The 27,949-nt window shown below is 39.6% G+C and overlaps 1 protein-coding gene and 1 pseudogene across 2 annotated transcripts in view; both read right to left on the bottom strand.

Moving 5' to 3' along the window:
• COL14A1 (collagen type XIV alpha 1 chain) overlaps nt 1-27,022 on the bottom strand; it is a 218,234-nt gene extending 191,212 nt beyond the window's left edge. The window contains exons 1-2 of one of the 2 annotated variants that reach the window (XM_046641998.1): nt 26,762-27,022; nt 6,908-7,033 (exon numbers count right to left, since the gene is read on the bottom strand). In XM_046641998.1, the coding sequence (XP_046497954.1) occupies nt 6,908-6,995 (88 nt within the window). In that variant the 5' untranslated portion in view covers nt 6,996-7,033; nt 26,762-27,022. The remainder of the gene's footprint in view (nt 1-6,907; nt 7,034-26,761) is intronic. The other variant, XM_046641999.1, reaches the window with a different exon arrangement.
• LOC124228176 (protein limb expression 1 homolog) lies at nt 11,783-14,691 on the bottom strand (annotated as a pseudogene).
• Nucleotides 27,023-27,949: the final 927 nt, after the last annotated feature.

Below are 27,949 nucleotides of genomic sequence, written 5' to 3' on the forward strand. Positions count from 1 at the left end.
AAGTGTGGTATTCTCTTTCTAGTCGCCCTTTGCTACCTCTCAGTGGAGAAGGCTAGTCATGCAAAACAAAAACATTAGCTTCCCATTCTCAGTTTGACAGGAATGGAAGAGTTTACATTTCTCTGGTTTATGGGAAAAGGTGGATTTATCATAAGAACAACTATTTTAAAACAGAAGAGGAAGGTGGCCAAACCTAACATTTGGATGAACAGAGAAACTATTACTATTTTTCTTTGTCTGGAACTTGAGGAGAAAAATCTATTTATAGATAAGTTCTTATTACTTATGGAAGAAAATTAAAAATAAGAATTAAAAAATTTTAAACCATATATCCAGTTTCTGAGCCACATCTTGCCAGTGGGCTGGTAGGTATCATTAGTCAAGCTTGTTGCACAGTCTTGCATGAATGCACTGGTGAAAGAAAGCTGGGATGCCTAGGATTCGTCAATGGAGTCTTCAGTCTAGGCAGTTCCAAGAGGGTCAACCAATTCTGTCAGCACCCCAGGGGTGTTGACATCTCAAGGAGGGCAAAGAACATTCAGGATTCCTAGGTTAAAGATTAGATATCTTTACAGCATTTTCTACCCAGGCTACTGTTCTTTAAATGTGGTCTGAGTTTATAGTCTACAACATTTTTTTAGTCAATAGCTAACCTTCTGAACCTTCAGGAGAAAGTAATGAGGATAACACTGATCATGCTCAGACAACACAGATGATGCTCCAGAACCCAGAGTCCACTGGCTTCCATTGAACTCTTCAAGGAAACAAAGTGTGAAGCCAACGCAACAACAAAAATCCATCAATATTCAACTTTTTAAACAATTTACAAATGGTTCATATGACTACAGTCCCATTACAACTGCTAGCAAAAAGAAATACCACCATCTTCTTTTATCAACAGACTACAAGTATTTTCTAAGTAAGCATAAATACTCTCACAATCATTAAAAAAATCTTGGCTAGGGGCTGGCCCCGTGGCCGAGTGGTTAAGTTCGTGTGCTCCGTTGCAGGCGGCCCAGTGTTTCGTTCGTTCGAATCCTGGGCGCAGACATGGGACTGCTCATCAGGCCATGCTGAGGTGGCGTCCCACATGCCACAGCTGGAAGGACCCACAACGAAGAATATACAACTATGTACCAGGGGGCTTTGGGGAGAAAAAGGAAAAAATAAAAAAAATCTTAAAAAAAAAAATCTTGGCTAGATACAAAATTCACATTTCCTTTAGGATTTTGCCTTTAGGGAAAAAAAACACTGAAAGGAAGAAATGCTAGGTAAGAAAGAAAAATGCATGAAGTCAGTTTTAAACTTCAAAGTTAGCTCCGTTTCCGGTCTGGAAGGCAGTGGGACTCGTACCAGAACAAGAGCAGCAAGATTGACAGGAACACTCTAAGTGCAGTGAAGAAATAATTGCTTTTATCTCCTGGAACAAAAGTTTGTGTATATTTAATACCAGCCCCATGATTTTTCTTTTCTTTTTGTGAGCGCAGAGGAAATGCCTCTACACATATAATTAATTCCAGTAATAATTATAAATGTTTGCATGAACTTGACTCAAAAGTTAATTTGTGTCACTTAAAATCTTAACATTTTTAAAAAGACAAAAATCAAATGTAAAGCTTGACTTCTGGCACACACTTAGAACCCAGACCAAGCCAACAAGCTCATCCTTTTTATGGTGAAGTCAGGCTTCCTATGTTGGATTGAGCCAAATATAACATTTGTGAATATATGAACTTCATCCCAAAGCGGGATTGAGGAGGGTCCATTTCTTATCTTCCTCTCTACTATAGGTTAGGCTTGTTACTGAAGGTACAAGGGTATTTTTCTTTTGTTGTGTTGTATTTTTTTTAGAGGGAAGATTTTCTTTAAACCCAAAGAATTTCACTGCAATCAATCTTGTAGAAATCAAATCTCATAGGCAGAAAAGGAATGTTTTGTGATTCCATTGAAGCCTTACTGTTATCAGGTACTTGGGAAATTTCATTTCATAAAATGACTATTTATTAGAGGGCTAATTTTCTGCCCCTCCCTCCCTCCTTTCCTTCTTCCCTTTTCCTTCTTTCTTTCCTTCCTTCCTTCTTTCTTTCTTTCTTTTTTTCTTTCACTTCAATTCAACTCAACTCAACTCAACTCAACTGAAATCTTGCTATTTTGACGAGTGGCAACCTATGTGAAAGTTTATTTCTAATGAAATATTTGCCTTCATTTCCCAAAACACATACTTTTGACACAGGAAGATGAAATGGAGATCTTTTGTTCTTCACTACCCATAATCACTTCCCCTCTGCCCTTTCTAACAGCACCCTGGTTTTCTTCCAAGGACTAACACTCCCTTCCCACTGCAAGGGACCTTGGCTACACTGTCAGCCATCCTCCTCTGGCTAAGGGGTGAGACAATGACTCAAACCTGGTCGGGCAGACTCTCTCAAGAAATCTGAAACTTATGTCCAGTGATGGAAGGATGGAAAATCACTCCAGTCATTTCATTCCAATGATGTGCCCTAAAAAAAAAGGTCACTATATCCATTTGTGACCTAGAAACTATATCCAGGGTATTTCCAGATTCCTGTCCTTGTCAAAGCTTAACTATGTACCTTTTACTTTAATTATATGAGTTACTTCATTACCTCCAGTAAATACATTTTTTGCTTCAATTGGCCAGAGAACGTTTCTTTTATTTGCAACCAAAAATCTCTGACTGTTAGACATGGAGCAGAATAGGCACTGGGAGTATCTTTCCCTTCAAGACATAGTTTAGGGTGCATATCAATGGAAAAACTAATATGTTTATAAAAGCAAAATACATTTAAACAGCAGAGAAGTATTTGGATTATTTTTCCAAGTGATCTCAAAAAACCCAAACAAACACCAAAAACCCTCAGCTTTTTTTATCAGTCATTTTCCAATTAAACGCATTGCCCAAATGTTCTATAAATAGGAGAAATTAAAATTTGAGAGAAATTTACCATGGGATATGCTAGAGGATTCTTTTTATCTTGCTTAGAATCTAATATGTTATAATTTCATGATCCATTATAAAGATGCTGAAAACAGCAGTAAAGAAAATATTCTCAACTTCCCAATATGTTTGACTAGTAATAATAGCAAAAACTACGTGTAAATGTGTTAACACAGAGGTCTTTATAAAGTTAAATCTAGCCCCTATGCAAAGTCTCCAATTTTATATGCTTTGAGGTTTTTAAATGACAGTTACTTTACCTTCAGTGGTTCTTTCCTGTAGTCATCCAAGACAAACATTGCCAGGACCAAATATAGATTTACTGTGAAATTCTGAGAAAGTATTGGTGCCACCATTCTGTCATGCTATACACGTTTTTTCCCTACAGCTAACACCACATTACTTTCTCTATGGTCCAGTTCATTTAACAATTTGTTTTGAAAAGAAGGTGCTGGAATAATCCAGGTATAAACAGTTATTTGAGCCAATAGGGGTTCACATTCTCTGGAGAGGGAGAAGTCTTCATAAAGAATTACATGGAGAGACTAAGGGGTAAAGCGCATTCTGTTGATTAGTAATTTAAGAGGGGAGAGTTAACTTCCTATATGCCTTTTAACACCAACTGCATTAGTTCTCTCGCTGCTGTAACAAACTATAGAAGCTTAAAACAACAGAAATGTGCTATTATACAGTTCTCGGGTCAGAAGTCTGAAATGGGTTTCACTGGGCTAAAATCAAGGTGTTGGTAGAGTTGCATTCCTTTTTGGATTTTCTTGCCTTTTCCAGCTTCCAGAGTCTTCCCACATTCTTGACTTGTGGCCCCCTTCCGTCTTCAAAGCCAACAAAGGCTGGTCGAGTCTTTTTCACACGACATCACTCACACTGGCACCTCCGCCTCCCTCTTCCATATTGAAGGACCCCTGTGATTGGCTCCAAATTGGACCCACCCAGACAATTCCAGGATAATTTCTCTATTTTTAAGGTCAGTGGATTAACAACCTTAATTCCATCTGACATCTTAATTCCCCTTTGCCATATAATTTAACATATTTTCAGGTTCTGGGGATTAGGACATGAATATCTTTGCAGGCACATTATTCTGCCTACCACACTTACCTTTTTTTTTTCTCATTTTGTTCATAAACATGATTCCAAAGACGTCAATAAGAATTTAAGGTTTGAGAGTAATTAGTGTCAGCCAGCAAGTCAACACATCTGCCATTAGCAATGTACTTAACTGAATATGAAACAGATCACATATGGCTTGGCAAATTAGGGTCAAAATTGGCCAACCCGCAGGAACGCACTACTGTGTCTGTTTTAAAAGTAGAAAATCAACCAAATAAAGCATTCATATTCTTTATTCTTTGCTCAAAATCACTCATGTAAATACATGGTGTCATGGTAGAAATAAAGTTTCTCAAAGGTCTCACATACTTTCCTAAAAACCAAAGCCAACGACATCTGAAGGCTTTTCCCACTGGGGTTTCCTCCAGCATATGCCCACTAGCTTCCTTTTTGAAAGGTTCTCCGGCCTTCACTTCTAGAACACTACCCTCCCCTGACTGTCCTTACAATGGCTTTTTTGACACTTTCAATTGGTCCTTTTTCTTCCCTTAACCTCTTAACTGTTGGTGTCTGCCAAATTCCATCCTCACTTCTCTCCACTGGACCATCCTTTCTAATTCTACCTCTAAGACTTCAAAGGTCCCTATAAGCTAATTCCTAAGCACAACACAATTCAGATAAAATCTCCTGCCTTCATCGCTTTCTCCTAAGCTCCAGACCCCTGACTACCTACCAGACATGTCCACCTGGGTGTCCCACCAGCACCTCAAGCTCCACTATTTGTCTAAGACTTGAACTCATTATCTTCAGCTTCAGATACTTGCTTCATCCTTGATTCTCTTTATTAATCTCCCCAACAAACATCGACTATGATTGAGGCATTGTTCTGTACTGGAGATACAGACATTAAACAGAGAAACACTGCCTCCAATGAGCTTAGGCAAACAAACAATTAAGACACAAAGATACAGAAGCAATAATAACATAGAGGTGGAAATTAAAGGCCCCATCTACTCATTTCTCCAACAAAAAGCTTCAGATTCCTCTTTGATATTTCCCTCTCCTTCAGCCCCCACCACATCTAATCAATAAACAAGTCCTCTCTCTTCTACCTCTTACATATTTCTTGGATTCATTCTCTTCTCTCTATCCCTCTACCTACTTCAGGCCCTCAAGACCTGTTTCCTGGACAACTTAGCATAATCTTCTAAGGCTCTCTCTTGCTTTAGTTATTCCAATCCCCCAAGCACCGATGAGTCACAACTATGAGTATCATCAATATTGTTATCAATATGTTTCTCTAAAAAGCAGAGCTGTTTAAAATCTTTCATAATCTGGCTCCAACCTATCTTTCCGTCTGTCTTTTCTCCATAACCCCCTATAGAACTTGTATTGAGATTTATCTGCTTATACTCTCTCTCCCTAGTGGACAGTACACTGCTGTCAGGCAAAGAAGATAGTTTCATTCAGCTTTGTATCCTGAACGTGACACAGAGTAGGTGTCCCATAAATGTTAATTTAAAACAGAATTTGGCTAACAATGTATAGTTGGTAAACAGCATCCCTGAAAGTACCCCAGAAGAGCTCTGTCTGATCAACTACTCCATGAATGACCATTTCTGAATTCCCCAGATCTGTTCTCTAATTGCTACAGCTCAAAGCATTCTTTCATCAATGTAAAGAAGATAAACAGAATTCCTCTATCCAACTGATCCCTATGTGTTGCATGAAGTAGCTGGATATATAGTCATTAACTCCAAGTGTTTTAACACTATTTGAGGGTGCAGGGAGTCAAGTTCTATTCTTTTCCAAATAATTGTGCCTCACTCTAAGGAAGCAGGGTATGGCGGTTCTTGATTTGACTTTTCTACAACTTTCACTTCCAAACATTAGACATTAACCCTCCTAAAACCACCTTCTTTATCATTTAGACTTCTTTGCTTAGCTGATGAATGACTACAGTACCAACGCTTCTGTTTCTGCAGGTTTATCATGTCTGTCTAGCAATGTTGTTTTGCACACTTGCACATATTGTGCACTTCAGAGGTTAGCTCACTTTTTCTGCTAAAGGCAAGACAATAAATATTTTAGTCTTCGTGGGCTATCCAGTCTCTGTCACAACTACTCAACTTTGCCATTGCATTGTGAAAACAGCCACAGACAATATGTAAACAAATGAGGATGCCTGTGTTCCAATAAAACTTTATTTACAAAAGCAAGAAGTAGGCCAGATTTGGCCCATAGGTGGTAGTTTGCCAATTCCTGACATACTTTATAAAATGAGTGGAAATTAAAAATTAAAGTGTAGATCCCAGTAACAGAAATAGTAGATTTCAAAAACTAATTTCAATTAAAACAAAGCTAGAAATCATTAGAAATGCTTAAAATAGCATACCAGCAGGCTCTGTCAGACTCTTAGTAACCTTTAGACTATGTGCTCAGTTTTTAAAGAAAGGAACAAAATTAAGGAGCGGGTATGAAATGGCAGAAATATTTTGTAGACACTCTATTTAAGAGACAAGGCACAATTGGGACACATACATACACACATAGTTCCTTATTAATAGAACTGATTTTGTAACATGCAAATTTGACTTTTACTGTTTAAATTCGCCTCAGGCTTTTCAGAAGCTGTTTGACCACTTGCCACAAAATTACTATGCTCAGTCACTGGCGAGGTCGTAACCCTCATCAAAGGTGTGGCACATTTCTACCGTGTAAACAGCTGGTAAAATTGAGTAAAAGCCAACATACGACCCTGCCTAGAAACATAGTTGAATCAATGAAGTACTATTCGGGTAAATAAAATAAAAAATGCTAATCAGAACTAAGATGGCTTGAGTCCCAGACTCTAATGATTATCTTAAAGTTTTCAATTACCTTGACCCTGGACACTGGTGTAAAAATAAGCAACTGCCAAAAAAGCTTGAAACAGACAGTACTGCATCTTGCACTGAAAAATCTTCATTTTCCTTCCTGCTTTTCACATGGGATCCAGCAGCAGGCCTAGAAACAGAGAGCACAGGGATATTTTGAGAAGGCTGAAAATGAAGAATATGTAGTCATCTAGGGCAGACAAATAAGACAACATTGTCAGGAAGTAATTCATTGCATCATATATTTCACTCTAACACATAAATTGATAAAAGGAAGATTTTTGAGAAGATGCTGTAAATGGAGAGAATAATTTGAACTATTTGGAAGAGAAGTTCAGACGGTGTTTTGTGACTCTTGTAAGACGTAAATCGCACAGTGAATTTATCAAATGGATAAATTCCAAAAGTTTACCTGAAATGAGCATTATAATTAAACAATCATAATTTCCTTGGCAGTAATGTGCTCCTGCAGTATTTATCACATAAAGTTAAAAGTCCTATGTTGCCTCACGTTGCCTACAAAGTAAAGATATACAGGACCTTCTTCTAGTGATCAAAGAGAATTTGAAAAACCACTTTGTGCTAATATTAAATCACTATTTAGCTTTCACTTCACCAGGATGAATAATCCCCAATCTTTTATTATACCTTTTTTTCTCATACCTGTGAATCTAAAATTCATCCTTCCCCAAAGGATTTTGAGGCCAAATGGGTTCAGGGGGCATTTTATGAGGAGAATCAAGGCTGCCCCAGGGAGAGAATCCCAAGGCGTCCTGGCCTGCATGCCCATCTATGCCACCCTCTGGCAAGTGTAGGACCTCCTAACCTGATTTGACCTTATTTGTATCCAAAGTTATACAACCACCCGATAACCAGATGCCACCTGCACTGATACCATTTTAATGACTTTTTACATGATCTTTCCTTTGTCTTGTAAAGAAATAACTCACATACCTATGCCTTATAAATTTAGCCCTCCCCTCAACCCATTGCAGCTCTTCACTGCCCATGGGTCCTGTCCCCATGCTATTCTCTGAATAAAGGAGCACTACTACCAGAAAAAATAAAATAAAATAAAAAAATAAAACTCTCCCAAGTTTTTTTTTTTGTTAGAACATCAATAAAAGAAGAGATAAAAGAAAAAGAGAGAGAAATGAAAAGGAGAAAAGCATAGAAGGAAGGAAGGAAAGAGGGAGGGAAAGAAGGATGAATGTTTAGCATTAATTTAAAAAGCCAGTCTAGAAATCATTGACAACAATTCTATTATAAGCCATTACAGAGGAGAAATTCTGAGTCCTTTCCTCAGAGATTAAGACATCTCAAAAGTTTCCTTCTACTCAAGGTATTTTTTTCACTCAGATATTCATTCATTCATTCATTCATTCATTCATTCCCCAATATTGTTCCACAAAGGATCTGGGGCAACCTAATAATAAATAAATATAATGTTTAAGGTAGGACTGCCATATTTAACAAATAAAAACACAGGACTCCCAGTTAAATTTTAATTTCATACAAATAGAAAATAATATTTCAGTGTGTCTCATGCAATATTTGGGACATACTTAAGACTAAAAAAAATTATTATCTCAAATTAAAATTTAACTGGGTGTCTTGGAAATCCTAACATAAGGGAAAATTTGGTGGAAATATAATATAGTACTGAGTAAAATGTGCACAGAGAAAACCTATCTGGTCCTGTATAGTTAGTAGGGGTGACCATGAATTTGGCCCAGAATTTATGAATTAGCAGTCAAAGAAGGAAGGAACATGCTAAGTTTTAAAGTTTACTATATTATTAATTTTTTTTTTCAGGGAAAGATTCACTCTGAACTAACCTCTGTTGCCAATCTTCCTCTTTTTTTTTCCCCCCAAAGCCCCAGTACATAGTTGTATATCCTAGTTGTAAGTCCTTCTGGTTTTTCTATGTGAGCCACTGCCACAGCATGGCAACTGACAGATCGGTGGTGTGGTTCCACGACTGGGAAGCAAACCCCAGCATCAAAGTGCTGAGTGCCAAACGTTAACCACTAGGCCATCAGGGCTGGCTCTACATTAAATTTTAAAATATATTTTTCTGGAGATGCATAGCTTTCCCTGATACTAAAAGCTGAGTAGAGCTTTTTCCATGGTTCATCCAAAACAAAGGTCACTGTATTTTATTCACATTTATTGAGCCCTTACTATGTATGAAGACTATTCTAATTACTTTACACATATATAAATTCCTTTAATCCTCACAGCAATTCCTTTAATTAATTTAACTAATCAAAGTAGATATGATTATAATATCAATTCACAGATGAGGAAAATGAGGCACAGAGAAGTTCCCCAAGTCACCTAGCTGGTGAGTTCAGGATCCTGGATTTTAACCCATACACACATGGCAATCAGATGTGGTAGAAGCATCTTAGGAGACCATTTCAACAGTATCACACTTCATACGACTTTCTTTTCATTTTAAAATATCTTTTCATGCTCTGATTACAAAAATAATGAGTTTTAATTGTGGAAAATTAGAAAATACAAAAAAACACAATAAAGAGTATGCACTTTTTGCTATTTTTCCCTTACTAAAGTGTGAATATTTTCTGATGACAGTAAATATCCTGTTACAGTATACACGGCTGTATCACAATTTATTTATCTATCTCTATTTGGAAATTTAGCTGATTTCCAAATTTCCCTAATACACATAACACTGAAACAAACATCCTTATTCACATTTTCTTGAATACATGACTATTGATTTCTTTTGGCTAAATTCCCAATTATGGAAATGCTCGGTAAAACAAGATGTGTTTTTAAAGTTTTTGAAAGATAAGTATGTAATGCCCTATAGAAAATTATACTGATTTCCACTTCCACTAGCCTCTTATATGAGTACCACATCACATCACTTCCACCATCACAGCAGTTAATTGTTTTCAATATACGTTGATTTGATAGGTAAAATGTAATTATCACAATACCATCTTAATTTGATTCATTCATAACGAGTAAAATGTAACATTTTGTGTTTGTTGGCTATCTATACTTTTTATAAAATACTCATTCATATCTTTTAACCATTTTATCATTGATTTACAAGAACTCTTTACATATTATTCATTTTAACACATATATTGCAATATTTTTCCAGGTTGTTTTTGTCTTTCAATTTTGTTTAGTGGGCAAAGAATTTTCTTTTCAAGTTAAGGCATCCGACTTGATATTTTTCTTTATAGTTTCTGATGCAGCGTCACGGGTAAAATGGTTTTTCCCATCTCAAAGTATATTTCAGCTATTCTAACTTTTTAGTTCCAATTATGAATGGGATCTTGGATTATGTTTTAATACAGAGAAGATACTGATTTTATGTATTTATTTTATAATAGACCAACATTCTGAACTCTTTCTAGTTCTCTATTTTTTTCAATTTAATCTTTTGGATTTTCCAGGTTGATAATCACATCATTTGCAATCAATGTATTTTTTCTTATTGTATAGGCTAGTAGTTTTAAAACAATTATTTTACTAGGAATGCCTCGAATACTTCATCGTTAAGTTTACTGCTAGCAGTTGAGCTTAGATATATTTTACTTTTCTGTTAAGAAAACGCTTCTTGATTTTTTACTAAGAGTATTTTTTTCAATCAGGAATGGATGGTGAATCTTGCCTTTATGACTTTTCGATTATTGAGATATTCATATTTTGATCTTTACTTCTTAGTGTAATTATTTTCATAATGTCTAACAATAACCTATCCTTGCAATACAGAAAGAAACCCTACCTATTCATGGCAATTATTACGTTTTTTTCTAAGTTTAATGTAATTATAATGGTTTTGGCTTTCAGCTAAGCCATTTTCAAATAGATGACAAAGTCATATTACTTCCTTACAAAATATTCCAGTAACTTAAATGTAATAATGACACTACATTTGAGCTATTGGTTTTTTATGTTCTTGAACAACAACAGAGAGACCAAAATATTCCTTCTCTCCATCTCTTAAGAAACTAATCAAATACAAGCACTCCTTGTTACATGCTAATGAGTTTTCAAAGTGTTTTAAACTTTAAAATGCCTATAATTTTTTCTATATAGATATACTTCTGTGGTGGCAAGAATAAAAACAAATCAATTCAAGTTACCTATTTGCAAATGAAAAATGAATATGATCAACTGCAGGACTCATAAAAATTGCATATTAATTCTTCTTGAGGCCCAGGAGTGAGGGCACCATTCTAGGAATGATTTATCTCCAAGTGAAAGAGTGTGGGGTTTAAAAAATTATTATTACAATGATATTTTAAGCCACATTAGATTTATCTAGTGTTTTCATACTATTGCCTCTTCAAGAACTTTGATAGATCCAGATAAAATCCTCACAGTAGTTTGGGATTTTACCCAGTAGAGTGTGAGCTCTCTCTTTGCTTACATAGCTTGGGAAGAGACTCTAACCCTTGTATGTTTTTTAAAACAATCCACATTGCTTATTTAATCCCAAATATTTTTTAATCGCTATTGTGCTACTTCTCCAAGTCCAGGTTGCTGCTCTTTTGAGGGAATCTACACTAATCCATTCTTTGAAACAATATATATAATCTAGAGAGGCACATGTCAGCCAGGCTTTGGGTTGGAGCCAGCCCTGGAAAACATTTTTCAAACAATCCGGTTTCCATCTTTTCAGTCTGAAGATATAACGGGGAAATTGGCATCAGGTGGGTGTTGGGTCCTGTGAGAGTCTTGCTACTCTCAGATTCTGTGAACACAATGGGTGGGAGGATTAGTGCAGGCTTCAGGTCGTAGCTATAGGTGCCAAAGCTTCTGATGACCCCTTTCAAGGAAGTTCTTAATGGCCTCTGCCATCCTTCGTGGCATCTGGGATCTGGCCTTGCTACAGATAGCCACACAGAGTCGTGCGGCTCAGCAGATCATCACTGGGCGAGGAAGTGTCAAGCCCACTGTGGTCCTAAGTCAAGGCTAAGCTCCAAATTTCTTTATTTTCTATGTAACAGTATGGTTATCCTGCTTTCCTGGCTTGCTCTAACTCTCTCAAGACCACTCATTGCTCTTCAGAGAGCATTCCTGGTAACTCTTACTCCTTTATGATCCAGTCCAGGGCCACACAGCTGCTCATCTTTTCATCTAGGGAATACTGGAAATAGTGGGAGAAGATTTTCTGTTGGGAACACTTTGTTTCACGAAGGGCTTTTAAGGCTTCCCTTCCAGTGCGATAGTTGGAAAATGGTCATTGGCTCCTGGAATTCCAAATATGGTCTTCCCTATATTTGACTCTAACATGATGGGCTCTGATGCTGATGCTGGGGTCATAAGCAAGTCTAGAGTGTCGCTGGCATAGGCAATTGCTTCCTGAACGCTTCCTTTGATGAATTCCTTGGTGATCCTTGGAGAGGGCAGCTTATTGAAAAAGGAGTTGACCCAGACCACTTTAGCTGTATCCTGTCATGCCTCGGCTCTAGTGAAGCAGCACTGAAAGTTGCCAAAATGCTGTCCCCCCTGGAAGGTCACATCACTCACAGAGGGAGGCCCAAGAGATGGCGTGGACTTGTAGACCACCATGGCTCCACTTGGGAAAGCAGCCCTTTGCTGCTGCTTGCCTTCCCAAAGTTCCTGTTAACACTGACACACCATTCAAGTCTTTGGAACTGAGCCCCAGGTCTCTCTGCGAGGCAAGACTCGGGCATTGCTGTATCTCAGGGATTCCAAGGTTCTGTCTGTCTTGGGTCTGCCAGGGCAAGCCTTCTGTACAGACCGTTTTCATATCTGAATTCTTGCAGTCCTGGACTGGATCTGTGCAGCTTATCGATGCATTGGATAAGCAAAGAATCCCTGCCAATCAGACAATTTCCCAGAGCCCAAAGACCCCTTAGGGGACCCGCCTCCCAGGCTAACTTATCTTTGTTGTATCCGCATATTATTGTTTTCATATAATGTCAACTTTGTATAGCTAATTTTTTGGATCTATGTTAATAACCGAAGTTGACCAATAATTTTCTTTTCTTTAAGGGTTTTGGTGTCGAGATTATTCTAGCTTCATAAAGTAAGGTAGAAAGCTCCATATCTTCATTTTGTAACAGTTTTGTAACAGTTTAAGTAGCATGAGAATGACCTAATCAATGAAGACCTATGAATAATTTGAGTGAAAAAATCACATGGGCATAATTCCCTTCTTGACGCTAATTCCTGCACAACTTTTTAAATCTTTTTTCCTTGTTTATACATCTACTTGAGTTTATTACTTCTTGGTTCTAGCCTCGATATTTTCCCATAAAGTTATTCATTTTATTTTGATTTTGAAATTTATCAGCACAGAGTTGTGTGATCGCTCAACTTAAAACATATCTTTTTTGGTTACCGTTCCATTATCGGTATTAAGGTAGTGTGTTTCTGACTTCTCTCTCCAGAATAGATAAGCTACACATTTATCCAGTTTCCAATTTTTTTGAAGATGAGTTTTTTTTCTTGTCCATATTATTTTTTGTTTTCTGATTTATTTATTTCTTCACTTATCATTAGGAATTGCCTCCTTTTGCTTTTCTGCTTTTATTTTTTTAACTTCTGTTGTTCTTTGTGAATTTTTGTTGAATCCTCAATTAATCTAATACTATTCTTTTTTTGAGCCCATTAATTTTCCTCTGAATATGCTCTGGCGTCATCATATAAGCTTCCATTTCCTTTTTACCTAAGAGTTATTTCAGTGAATGCAGCAAAGCCTCATTCTATCAGCCTTCAAAGCAATGCGACTCATGCACTTAAACGGGTGATATTCCGGGTTTATTCCACAGCAATACAGTATATCCAGAAGAAGAAATAAATAATAATAAATCATTGCATTTCCCTCAAGCAATCATTCAAAAAACTTTTTCTTGGGAAATATGTTTTTTTATAATATCCAATGACAGTCTAATATGCCACTCTGTTGTGTTGCCAATTAAAGGGAGATCTGTATGCTTTGATAATCAAATAAACAATCAAGTTAAGACCCTATAATAAAAACTGAAGAATGTATTGAATTGTGCTTAGGGGTCCAAAATAATATCTTCCTCTACCAGCTTACTCTAGTTCCAAAATGCTAATTACTAAGGAATATTTTTTTGGATTAAGACATTCACATACTAGAATCTCCTTAAAATTCCTAATGGAATAGGCAACACATTAGGTGACTAATAAAGGTATATATAATATATGGCATTGTAGCCTGGATTAATTGACTACACATTAGTAAACCAACCATTTGTCAGGGCACAGAGGAAGTGGGACAAACGTTGAGTAAATTTTGCTAAAATACAGGGGGAAAAGCCCTGGGGCATCTATAGAACTCTAACCCTTCAGAGGTAAATAGAACAACATTAGGTGGGTTATCCAAATGGATGTGAGTAGCTCTTATGTAGACAGAAGGCATGAATACAGGGGATTTGAAAAGATATGGGAGCAGGCTCCAGTCCTATCACAACCAAGACGTCAATAAACCTGCCAATCACCCAGACAGCTGTCCACCACACCCCAAGAAAACTGCAGCAGCAGAATCACTCTCTCAACTCAAACAAAATACTCTAAAATTTTGTTCCTCAGATATTATAACCATAGGTTTCAACCAGAATAAGGCAAGGAGAGGGAGAGGTAAGGAAAAGGCCACATTTGTCTTTTGGGCATGCTCTTTGAGATCAGGGGACTTTCATCAGCTCTCACATGGTAGTGTGTTAACATAGGAGAAAAGGGTCCTTTGACAATCCACCAGCCAATAGCCTTTCTCTGGTCTCCTCCAAGCTCTGCAGTTCCCATGTCGAGGTGTTTTGAAGCAATACTTAATCTGCCACGTTGGAACTTAATCCGCATTTCACAAAATTTAATTTAAGTAAATAAATAAACAATGGCTACCTTAGTCTTGGCACCTGTTTTTGAAAACTGAGTATTATTTATACGGAAAAAAAAAATAATAGCCAAAGCTTATCTTTAAATTCTTCCCCTTTTCTGTTTATTTTAAATTAGGATGAGTAATAACATATTGGGATCAGTGGAATTTTAGTTTTCCCAAGGTTTTCTGCCAACTCTCCAAATTTTTGGACAGTAAAATAGGGGCAAGAAAAATCTCAATTCTTACTAAAGTGCCACAAGATGTTTTAACATTTACCAAAATGTCAAGGCCTAATTTGTTGAGACTTTGCCCAAAAGCCTGCATGAAACAAGTAACTCTGCCTTAATTTTTTTGTTTTGTCTTTTGGTTTAAAAAACATCATGTTAGAAATGGCTACTTAGCTCTAAGTTCAGAAGGTATAAACCCAATTTGGGGAAAGTTGCTAATGCTTAGTACAAGTTTTCTCAAAACGCTGTCACAATTTTGTAATCAGTACTTAAAACTCTCCCCATTAGGGCTAATTAGCCCTCTTTCTACTTCATATGTTTGTTTTAGTTAATCTCATTTGTACAGTTAAGTCTAACAAGGAGCAAAGGCTCTGATTAAGCCAGTTTTATCAAACTTCCTTAAAATATTTATTCTAAAGCTTTTGTAAATCACTCATCCACATCTACACACAGAATTGCATAGACTTACACACACATATATATACGCTCAAACCTTGATTCAATTCAATTGAATCTATTCTATTTGTGCTGACTTACAAAAATACCATACACTTAAAAAAAAATGTTGCTGGCCATCTGGTATACCAGTTCTGAGAGAGTTTGCTATTCACCGTATTGGAATTTTCATTCCAACAATCTCTTATTGAGAGTCCTACTATATCCCAAAGCTCTGTACTTGGTACTTAGGAAGATACAAAACTTTATGCTCTTTAATCCCTGCCCGCAGTGATCTCACTTACAATTTTATTGAAAAGGAAGATCACAAGCAAACATATTGCAAAGTAAGTATGAAATAGAACAAAGAATTAGCACAAAGTGATGGTATGAATAGAAAACTGGGAGTTAGGAAGACAGTTCTGTCAATAATTTGCCAGGGTCCTTGACTAACCAGCTTAACCACTCTGTGACTTGACTTCTTTATCAATAAAATGTGCAGGATAACATCTGCCTCACAGGATGATTGTGATAATGTACTAGAATACAGGTAGCTCTCAAAAAGTTCTAACTATAGCGTATTTTAGCAACAGGTTGAAAGAACACGAAGGAAAAGGGAGTGACTATAGCCAATGAATTTGCCACTTGGGTAGATGCTAAATGAGGAAGGAGATTTGAGAAGTCTTTATCTCCCCCATCACATTAAGACTGGAGGATTAACTTCACAAAATGGTTCAGACAAAAACTGAGGATCCAGATAATGACAAGGGCAACAATTATCTGCATGGGTGAACTGCTCTAAACTTTTCAAAATACATTCCTATCCATTTCTATCATTTTCCAGATGACAGCTCTACGCGGGTTCAAAATAAACCATATGAAGATGTGGAAGACTTGGCTTAAGAGCAATTCAGACTTAGAGAAAGACTTAGCAGTTCTAGTTGACAAGTTCACGGAAAGAAGGTTTGAAAGAAATGGGGATGTTTAAGCATGTTTGAAGCCTAGGAAAGTAAGAATCGAAGGCATGTAATGGACATCTACTAATATTTGAAGAGCTTTCGTGTGGAAAATAAAACAAGAATATTTTGTGCAGCTTTTGCAAATAGATTTTGAACCAATGGGCTGAAACACAGAGATAGGAATTTGGGAATAAAAATTTTCTAACAGTTAGAACAGGTTCTTTTCTTTTACTACAAGTTCTGCGGCAGAAGCTGGCCAAGCTTTACCCATAGGGGATGTTATTGAAGAGATTCCTGAATTTATAGCTAGGGGAACTGAACAAAATGACCTCTAAGATGCCTTCTCCAACTCTACATTGTTAAGATTTTAATATCAAAACTTTATAGAAAGAGAATTGTACAGTCAATTGATGATCTAGGTCATACAGGTATGTAGATAAAAAAAACAAGGACTAAAAACAGGCCTAATGTATCAGCCCAGTGTGTTGACATTGTTTGGCATTCCTTATTTCTTCCCTCTAATGAAAATACCACCCTCCTCACATCCAGAATCATCATAAGGGTTTTCAGGATTAGCTTATGATGCCCCGAGGAAGTTAGTGATTATTACTCTTATCTGTTAGCATGATGACACAGTAGAAAACAACCCTAAGTTAGGAATAAAGAAGACCTCGTTTTGTTAGTATTAGCTTGGTGATTCGCCTTTTCCCCCCGAGTGACCTCTCCATAATTCATGGCGTGGTGACTAGAAATCAAGTGGAAACCCATGGTCTTATTAGCACAAAGTATTAAAGGGCAGAAAAGTTCAGGAAGGCCAAAGAGACTGGAAACTGAAAAGGAACATGTCAAAAAAAAAAATGTGAGCCACGGAGCCAGCCGGTGGCGCAGCAGTTAAGCGCGCACGTTCTGCTTTGGCGGCCTGGGGGTTTGCGGGTTTGGATCCTGGGTGCGGACACGGCACCACTTGGCAAAAGCCATGCTGTGGTAGGCATCTGACATATAACTCAGAGGAAAATGCGCACGGATCTTAGCTCAGGGCCAGTCTTCCTCAGCAAAAGGAGGAGGATTGGCAGCAGTTAGCCCAGGGCTATTCGTCCTCAAAAAAAAAAAAAAAAAAAGTGAACCAAAATGAGGGGGCATGAAATCGGCATAAAAACTCACCTCAAATCCTGGACATAGCAGAATGATAAAGGGTCAACTAATCAAGAAAATTTAATCATAAACGTGGATGCAGTTAGTAATAGAGCTTCAAAAATACATGAAGCAAAAACTGAGAGAACTAAAGAAAGAATAAGCAAAATTAGAGATGCTAATGCTCCTCTCAGGAACTTGTTGAATAGCTAGACAAAATATCAGTAAAGACATAGAAAACGGGAACAACTCTATCAACTAATTGATATTTATTGAACACTACATCCAACAACTGCAGAATGTACTGTTTTTTGAGTCTACATGGAAAGTTTTCCAAACTAGGCCTTATTCTGGGCCATAAAATGAAACTCAACAAATTTCAAAAAATGGAAAGCTTACAGGGTATGTTTTCTGACAACAACAGAATTAAATTAGAAATCAATAATAATAAAATATCTCTACCAATTCAAAATATTTGGAAATTAAACATACTTCTAATTAATCCATGGGTCAAAAGAGAAATCATAAGGGAAATTTTTTAAATATTTGAAATTTAACAAATGTTTGGGGGGCTGGCCCCATGGCTGAGTGGTTAAGTTCGCACACTCCACTTCAGTGGCCTAGGGTTTCGCCAGTTCAAATCCTGGGCACAGACTTGGCACCGCTCATCAAGCCATGCTGAGGTGGCATTCCACACGCCACAACTAGAAGGACCCACAACTAAAAATACACAACTATGTACGAGGGGGCTTGGGGAGAAAAAGGAAAAATAAAATGTTTTAAAAAAATTTGGAATTTTTTAAAAATTTGGAAATAAAAACACAACACATGAAAATTTGTGAGATGCAGCTAAAGGATTAGAGAGAAATTTATAGGTTAAAATATTTACATAAAAAAGAAGCATGATTTAAAAATTAATGGTCTAATTTTCACTTAAAGAAGCCAGAAAAAGAAAAGCAAATTAAATCCAAATTAAGTTGAAGAAAGGATTTAGCAAAGATAAGAGTAAAAACCAACAACATATAAAACTAACATTAGTGAAAATTAACAAAGCCAAATTTGCTCCTTTGAAATATTAATTGAAAATCTTTAGAAAGAATGATCAAGGAACAAAGATAGAAAACACAATTAACAATACCAGGAATAAAAGGAAGAACATCACTATATATTTCACACATCAAAAAATGATAAGGAAAAATATTAATCACTTTATGCCAATAAATCTAACAATTCAGTTTAATGGGAAAAAAATCCTTGAAACACTCAACTTGCTAAAACAGACATATGAAGAAACAAAAAGTCCCAATAGCCTATATCTATTAAAGAGATTGAATTTGTTATTAAAAATATTCCCAGAAAGAAAATTGCAGCCCTAGGTGATTTCACTACTAAATTCTATCAACCATTTAAGGAAGACATAACATTGATCCCACAGAAATCATTTCAGAAAACAAAGGTGAGCTAGCATAATCTTTTTATCAAAACCAAACATTGTTACAAAAACTAAAAATTACAGAACACCCATTTTGAACATAGATACAAAAATCCTTCACAAAATATTATCAAATAACATTCAGTAATACATAAAAATAATAATAATTGTTACCAAGTAGGGTTTACTCTAGGAATGTAAGATTCATTTAATATTTTAAAATCAATATCATTCAGTATGTTAACAGACTGAAATCATATATATAAATGATATATATATATATATCTCATTTCAATAGAAGCAGAGAAAGCATTTGAGAAAATCACTACCCATTCATGACTAAAGAGACACTCAGGAGGGGCTGACCCAGTGGCTGAGTGATTAAAGGTCCATGTGCTTCACATTGGCAGCCTGGCTTTGTGGCTTCAGATCCCCTAGGCAGACCTACTCCACTCTCACCAGCCATGCTGTGGAGGCATCCCAAGTACAAAAAATAGAGGAAGACTGGCACCACTGTTAGCTCAGGGCTAATCTTCCTCAAGTGAAAAAAGAGGAGGATTGGCAACGGATGTTAGCTCAGGGTGAGTCTTTCTCACAAAAAAGAAGAAGAAACTCAGGAAACTAAGAATAGAAAGGAACTTCATCAATCTGATAAAGAGCAGCTATGAAAAACCCACAGCTAATCTCACATTTAATAGTGAAATATTGAATGTTTCTCTCCTAAGATCAAAAATGAGATAAGATGTCAACACTGTAACATTTTACCATTTCATTCAACATTGTACTAGAGGTCCTAGCAAGTGCAATAAGGCAAGAAAAAGAAATAAAAGGAAGAAAGAATGGGAAGGAAGAAGTAAAACTGTATTTATTTATAATCAAAATGATTGTTTACATAGAAAATCATGAAAAACCTACTAAGGAAATTAAAATGTACTTGAACTAATTTAGGAAGGCTACAGGACACAGATCAACAGGCAAAAATCAATCATATGCTTATAGCAGCAAACAAGTGGAAAAGAAAATATTTTTTTTAATTCCATGTACAATAACATGAAAAAACACAAAATACTTAGAAATTAGTAAGTCATGCAAGACTTCCATACTCTTTGGTGTAAAAACTACAAAAAGACAAAACTGCATTCCGGAGAGAAATTAAAGAAGACCTTAATAAATAGAGCAGTGTTCCATGTTCATGGATTGAAAACTTCAATATCATTAGGATGTCCTCAAATTAATGTATAGATTCAAAGCAATCTTAATCAAAATCTCGACAAGTCATTTTTTGTAGAAATTAACAAATTGATTCTAAACACTGCATGGAAAATGCAAAGGACTTAGAACAGCTAAAAATAACCTTTAAAAAGAAGAATGAAGTCAGATGACTCACAATTCTAATAGCAAGCCTTACTATACAGTAACTAATGAAAGTAGAGAGGCATGTCATTCTTTTGATGCGTTACTGGGTTCTATTTGCTAATATGCTATCTATATTAATAAGTATACTATATTAATAAGTGATATTAGTCTGTAGCTTTCTTATTTTATGCTGTGTCAAATTTTTATGTCAGTATTTTTTTTTTATAAAAAGAACTTTGAAGTTTCCCTTCTTTCTGTATATGGTACTATGGAACAGTTATAATAGCATTAGTATTATCAATATTTTAACATTTTTGTTAGTGTTCAATTGCAAAACCATGGAGGTTTGGCATTTGGGGGAGGCTACTTTTTATAAACTATTTCAAAATTGTTATGCCTATTGTTTTATTCATAATTTCTGTATAATCTAAGGTCAGTTTTAGTAGTTTGTATTTTATTTAAAAATAAATCCATTTCATCCAAGTTTTCTAATTTATTGGTGTAAAATTATTTTAATCTCTATTCAATTCTTTTAATTTCCTCTAATTTTGTGATTGTTTTCCATTCTCATTTTTTATCTTTTGTATTTGGGCTCCTCTCATTTTGTTTTTTGTTTTGTTTTGTTTTATTCCTTTTGGCTAACAACCAATTAGCTTGCTTACCATTTTTTTTTAATGCTTTTTTTTGGTGAGGAAGATTGGCCCTGAGCTAACATCTGTTGCCAGTAGTCCTCTTTTCTTTTTTTCTCCTCAAAGCCCCAGTACTTAGGTGTATATCCTAGTTGTAACTCCTTCTAATTCTTCTATGTGGGATGCTGCCACAGCATGGCTTGACAAGTGGTGCTAGGTCTGGGCCCAGGATCCAAACTGAGGAACCCCAGGCTGTCAAAGCAGAGAGCATGAGCTTAACCACTACATCATCAGGCCAGCCCCCTCATTTTGTTTTTTAAAATATAAACAACTGAATCAAATTCACAGCATCAAAAAAGTAGAGAAAGAAATAGTAAGAGAGAGAAACATCGAAAGGAGGGGAAGGATTAGTAAAACAGTCATAAAGGAAAGGAGAGGAGAGGGGAAATTATAAAGATGAGGATGAGGAGGCAGAAGAAACAAAGAAAAGAAGAAGAGAAAGAGAAAGAGAGAAAAGAAAATAGTATAAAGACAGAAAGGAGCCAAAATCTCCTTCCTGGCCGGATATGGGCCAATGTTGCCTAGATTGGTGTCATTCAACATAGCTCTTCCGTGAACTGTTTGTTATTGGTCCACAATTTGGCTTACGCCAAAATGTAAATCTATGCATTGTCTTGCTTCTTTTACCAAGAAACTTTTGCTATGAGAAAATATCTCAGCTGAACTAACAGTGTGGTTAGTGACATTTGATTTACATCCTGGTGCAATGTTATCTTATCAGGGGAGAAGTAACAGTTTGTGGATGGGCACCAACCAGCAGACCACAATTTGTGTAGCACTGGCCTAGATCTGTCACCAACCAGACATCCAATGAGGTACATTTGCTCCTTATCCCATTGCAACTCTCCAGCTAAATTCATGGCCTCAGTAACTGTTTTTACCTTCTGGGTCTTAGGTACTATAAGACATCTAGATGGGGAGTTTAACTATAATGAAAAAGGTTCAAAGAGCATAAAAGGCAATGAATAAATATTGATTGATTGAATGATCAATGAGTGAATGATCAGGGTTGATGTGTACAGGTCACAGCCGACGCACTGCACAATTTGCACTTGGCCTAGAGTGAGGGATGCTTGAAATTAGCAGACACTCTGCTCTTCAAGTTGTATGCAAAGCTGTGTTACCCAGAGGAAAGGACGCTGTTTTCTTCTCCCAATGGCACGGGCCTGCCCAGACAGAGCACATATTTCTAATTCATAGAAAGACCCTACGTAGGCTAACAGCAGCCCTGTGAATGACTCCAACGAAAGGGACTTGACTGACAATCAGCCCCAGAAACACAGCTGCTCAAACAGTCTTAAACTACTGCTGTAAATTCTATGCGATAGAAGGCAGAGCCATCCCAAAAGTATGGCAAATTGGAGCGACGGTTTCTTGACTCAGGAATCCATCACCTGGCTTTTTTTTTCCTCCTTCTTTTGTTAAGGACTGACAAAGCTTCTTGGTCAAAGAAGTGGAGAAGTGTTGTTACCTAAACTCTATACTACATATGGACAGTATACAAGATAACTGCACATCTCAACACAGACATCCTTCAAGAAGGCTTCCTTGATCTTCCAAGTGTGGGCCAGATGCGCCTCCATGGTTCCTACAGTAGCAATTTTTATTTTCCATTCTGCAGCACTTAACGCTGTACTGTAATTGGCTATTTGCATTCCTACACACCAAAGTGTGTTATTCACCACTGCATTGTGAATGCTTAGCACAGTTTCAGTACATGGCAGGAGGCAGGGCTGGAAAGTACAGGAAGAATGGAAGCAAAAATCCTGTAGTAGAATATCATTTTTAGATATCAATTCAGTGTGCTCCTTTCTACAAAACCAGGCAGAAAGCCATTCAGGAAGAAATCTTTATCCAGTAAAGGGTTCCCTGAGTGGCCCTAGTTACAGACACATTCTAAGACATTCAGATGGACTCGGCAAAGGCTGGCCTCTCTCTAGATCAATTTTCATAAACAATCCAGGTAATTTCTGGGGAGAAAGACCGTGAGCACTGCTGCATAAAATTCAAAGTTAGAGACGCCTGCCAGGCTAGCTCCAACAAAGGCCAGTTGACAGAAAAGTTTGTCAAGAGCACTGATGTGCCCATGGACAGGGCACAGAAGGAGCAAATTTTGATTTCACCCACATCTGTCTGCCTTCCATCCCATTTCAGTTACTAGATTGTATGGCCTCAGTTGATATAATCCATTGCTAGTCGCACGCCCCTCCCCCACCCCCATCAAAGAAGCTGAGGGAGAATGTGTCCAACGGGATCTGGGTTCAAATTTCATATAGACTTTTCTTAACCATGTGTCCATCACTTGCTGGTTTTGTGACCCCAGGCAAGGTAGTTTATGCCCCCGAGGCTCAGTGAGCTTATCTCTACAGGAAGAATAATATTTACTTCTGCAAGGAACTGGAAGATTTAAATGTGTTTCTAAAGGAGAAAAGGACAGGTACTCAAAAAAAAAAAAAAAATGCCAGCACTTCCACCACACACACACACACACACACACACACACACCAGTCACCCCTCACCAGAACAGGATGAGGTTTGGTCTTCACTCAAGGCAGATTGTAGACAGAAGAGTAGCTGGATCCTTGCCACTTTTTATTTAGTTACAGAAGCAGCAAGCGGAGATTGCTTTCCTGACCTCCAGCACCATGGGGGCAAATCCGCCAAGCGGGAAGTTTGTTTTTGTCATTTTCTTTTAAACTTACCTCTTCTTCCCTTCCCCCACCTCCAGTGGCCCCCCTGTTGCCCCGGGGACCACCTAGTGCCTCATTTACCAATGATCTTGTTCTACACAAACTGTAGTAATCTCAGATAATTTGTTAGCTCAGTGCTCAAACACCGCCACCTCAGCCTGCGGCAAGCAATTCGGGAAGGCTCCTGTCCTTCAAAGGAATCGGGTTACGCTTCACAGGCCCTGAAAACAGCGGTCCTTTGGCTGCCTTAGGAGCCAAATGACAGCAAATGTGGTTCTCCAGTCACACAACTGCAGAGACTGTCAGCTGAAAACAGGCAAATGGTCTTTGTGTTTTATTAGGTGACACTAGGAAGAATTTAAAAGCCGAAGGGAGCACACCCCAAAGGGTCTTCTTGGGGTGCTGGGGCTTGCCCCAGTGCCCCCCAAATCATACCAGTTCGCTCAGCCCATTCTGAAGGCTAGCCCTGACTGATTCTGAAAAACAAAACATTCATGGAAGGCCCCGAGAGTTCTCTGAAATCCTCAGCTGGAATGTTAGCAGCAGAATAAGGGCCAAAGGGCTCCTCCCATCAATCCTGAAGCCTGGGACCTACCCAAAACTGCTCCAGGAATTCTGATGGGTTCCAAGAAATCCTACCCAGGGAATTACTGAGAGGCCTCACCAGTGTGGCTCCTGTCTTTTCAAAGGGACCCCCAGGAGGTCAGGGCTGCACTGGAGGTTCAGGTCTCTCCCAGCTAAGGGCTCCCCAGGCAGAAAAGGAGAAGATGCTCAGCGTTTAGTTAGAGAGTATCCTGTACATCATGGATAAACCTTGAAAACATTTTGCTGGGTGAAAGAAGCCAGTCACAAAGGACCACACACATATTGTATGCTTTCATTTATATGAAATGTCAACAGAAAGCAGATTAATGATTACCAGGGGCTGGGTGGAGGGAGTAGGAGGAGGTTGGGATGAAATGGGGAGTTACTGCTAATAGGTGTGGGTTTTCTTTTCAGAGTGATAAAAATGTTCTAAAATTGATCGTGGTGATGGTTACGTAGTTAGGAACCTCATTCACAGTGGTTCTGTGAAAATACTAAAAACCGCTGAATTGGACACTTGTATGGTATGTGAATCATATCTCAATAAAGCTGTTTTAAAAAAATACTATCCTGGGGCTGGCCTGTGGCACAGCGGTTAAGTGCACACCTTTCGCTTCAGCAGCCCCGGGGTTCGCCAGTTCGTATCCCAGGTGTGGACGTGGCACCACTTGGCAAGCCATGCTGTGGTAGGCGTCTCACATAGAAAGTAGAGGAAGATGGGCACGGATGCTAGCTCAGGGCCAGTCTTCCTCAGCAAAAAGAGGAGGATTGGCAGCAGTTAGCTCAGAGCTAATCTTCCTCAAAAAAAAAAAAAAATTACTATCCTGAAGTCTGTCTTCCAGTAACCATGCCATTGCGGCCAGGTTCAGAGGAAATCCAACCAAGTCGCTCTTTCCGAACAACCAAATAGCCAAATGCTATCCATTCATTCATTCATTTAATCATTCACTAATTCTAAAGTTACCAGCAATTCTCTGTGTGCAGAACTGGACCATCTTGTCAGAAACTCAACACCAATTCTCATCAGTGCACCCAGCTTAAGCTCGTTTGCTGGATTCGAATAGGGCCTCTTTATCTCACGGGGCAGCTAGGAAGTGACCCCCTTGGCCCTCTGAAGGTGAACCGCCCCAGAGCCTGTAACAGGGGAGTTTCGGAAAAGCGCTTTTATCTCTGCACCCCACAGAGCCACCGAAGTCTTAGCCCCATATTTCTTTCTTCCTGCCGGCTTCACCCCCCTTTCACTGCTGCCAGCAGAGGACTCTCCGAAACTTCCAGAGGGAGTGGGGCTCTCAGTAGCAGCTCCAGAAGCGATTTGGGAGGGCAGGGGAGAGGAATCCAGGCTCCTGTGAGAGCTGCACACGAGCCCCATTTGGGCACTTTCCCTAAGGACAAGTCCAAAGCCCGCACCTAGGCAGAAGGGGCGACCCCGTGTCAGCCCGGAGCTCAAGCGCCACAGGGCACGCTGCCCGCAGAGGACCTAAGAACCCAGGTCCAAATCAGAGGGCCTGTGTTTCTGGACTTGCAGGCGGCGTCCAGACGCGCACCTAGGACTGAGGCCACTCCAGGGACCCCACGCCGGATCCTCTCGGCCCGCCTCTAACTCTGTCTTGCTTGTGCGCACCATATGCCAAAGCCCAGCTCCGCCGGAGTCATCTCTGCCCAGGCGCTGCGTATGAGGAGGCTCGAAGGAGGGGTCCAGAGGAATAAAATGGGGGGGGGGGGGGGGGAGTTAGGAGTGGAAAAGCCAGGCCAGAGAGAACCCTCCAACACCACAGCCTGGTGATGCATCTCAAAGCCGGAGCCCCCTGAGTCCAGACACCAAAGCAAAATGCGCGAAGCATCCGGGTTTCCTGACTCAGAGACGTGGAGGAGCGGCTACCGCCAACATCCTCCATCAGCGCTCCCTGCCTGGGTGCTCCTCTTTGCGTCTAGCGTCTGGTCCCCAGCGCTAATCTATGGTAGTGCCAAGGGGTGTCTGGGTGAGTTTTGTCGCCTATGATCTCATTCGACTGCTCTCCCAAGCGACCCCACACACAATCTAAATAAAGACAGCGTGCTTTCTATTTATATACAGCCCTCCAAGACATATCCCTAAACCACTTTCTCACCAGATTGTTGCCTTTACTAAACCCTTTCTACTTGGAAATGTTCAAGTCGCCACTGTCTTGCAGCCAAAGCTGCTTCTTCCCGCCGTGCGCTCACAACACCCAAGTACAGGGAAAAGATCCCAGGAGCAACACATCTTCACAGTCTCTGCATTGGCGCCGCGCAGCACCTCCAATCTCCCTGCCCAGTGACCCCCGCGAGGAGGCATCCGGGTGCATCGTGCCACCACACCCCAAAGGTCCCTGGGCCATCCTGGGCGCGTGCTGCAGAAAATGCCCATGGCATTGCATTGCATCCGCAGGTGTCTCGCCCTCTGCACTTTTCCTTCCACACGAAGAGAATTTTCAAAGCCGACTCGAAGAAGGGCAGAGAAAGATCGGAACTGACCTGTGCAGAGCAAGGTTCCAGCCAAAGTTGGGGACCTCTTGGTGCCTAGGGGAGATCCAAATTCGGGCGCGTTGGTTCTTGGCGGTGCACCGCTCTCACTCCCCTTGCGCTGTGTGCCCCTTTTAATTAGCTTCTCTCCCTCTCCCTGCCCTCTTCCTCGCCCTCTCTCCTTCCCTCTCCCGCTCCCACTCCCGGCCGCCTGGAGCTGCCTCCTCCTCTCCAGCGCTCCCCTCCTGCTGGGCGCCCAGGATCTGATAAGAGGAAAGGAAGGCCCGCCGGCGGCCAATTATAGAGCGGAAGGTGGCCGCGGGGGCGGAGGTTGGGGAGGTGGGAGGCAGGCCTAAATCCCAAACGCCCCCCACTTTATCGCCTCCTCCTCTCCCACCCCCGCCCTACAGGAGTTCCTCCGAGGAGCGAGTCCCGCGCTGCTCACCGGCCCCTCCTCCCAAACCTGGCGGGCACCCCAGGTGCGCTCTGTAGCTGGGCGTCTAGCGCGGGAAAAAGCCTCTTTTGCTCCTCCACCCCGACCGAGGCTAGCGTGAGGCTGCTAAACCGCGGTGGCTTTGGGAGGTCTGGAGCCCCCTGGTACGCAGGTGCTGTGTGCCCACTTCCCGGCTCCTCGAGACCTGCCTTGCCTTCCTGCGTCAAGGAGCCTGCGCTCCGGGGACCCATACCCGTCGTAAAAGGTTACGTTCCCTCCTCGCCCTTCCTTTTCCGAACAGTTCGGAACAAGGGCTATAAAACGCCAGAACAACGATGCTCAAACTTTGGTGGACAGAAGAATCATCTGGGGGTGTCGAAATGGACACTTTTCTAGGTTTAGAAAGACGAACGTCGGCAGTGGCCTGTGGTTGGAATTCCTAACCTGCAGGTTCCCACTCGTAGAGATACTGTTTCAACAGAGCAGAGCTGAGGCCGGGGACTCTGCATTCATCAAACACCCTGGTGGTAGGTCTGATCTATGCAGCCTACCCTCCGCGAGGCTCCACCCTGAGACGTGAAGCCCACCAGGAGAACCAGAGCCCGGCGCCAGGTCTCTAGCGACTCTGCGCTGTCACCCTCTGGCCCCCTTTAGAAATTCACCATCGTTACCCATTTTTGAACCGTGCAAACAAACCTACCACGGCGTCCTTTACGATCAGCCTTGCTGTGTGTACACTAATGTTAGGGAGGAAGGCATAGAAACTG

This window comes from Equus quagga, chromosome 16, assembly GCF_021613505.1.
Source record: "Equus quagga isolate Etosha38 chromosome 16, UCLA_HA_Equagga_1.0, whole genome shotgun sequence".
Classification (NCBI taxonomy): Eukaryota; Metazoa; Chordata; class Mammalia; order Perissodactyla; family Equidae; genus Equus; species Equus quagga.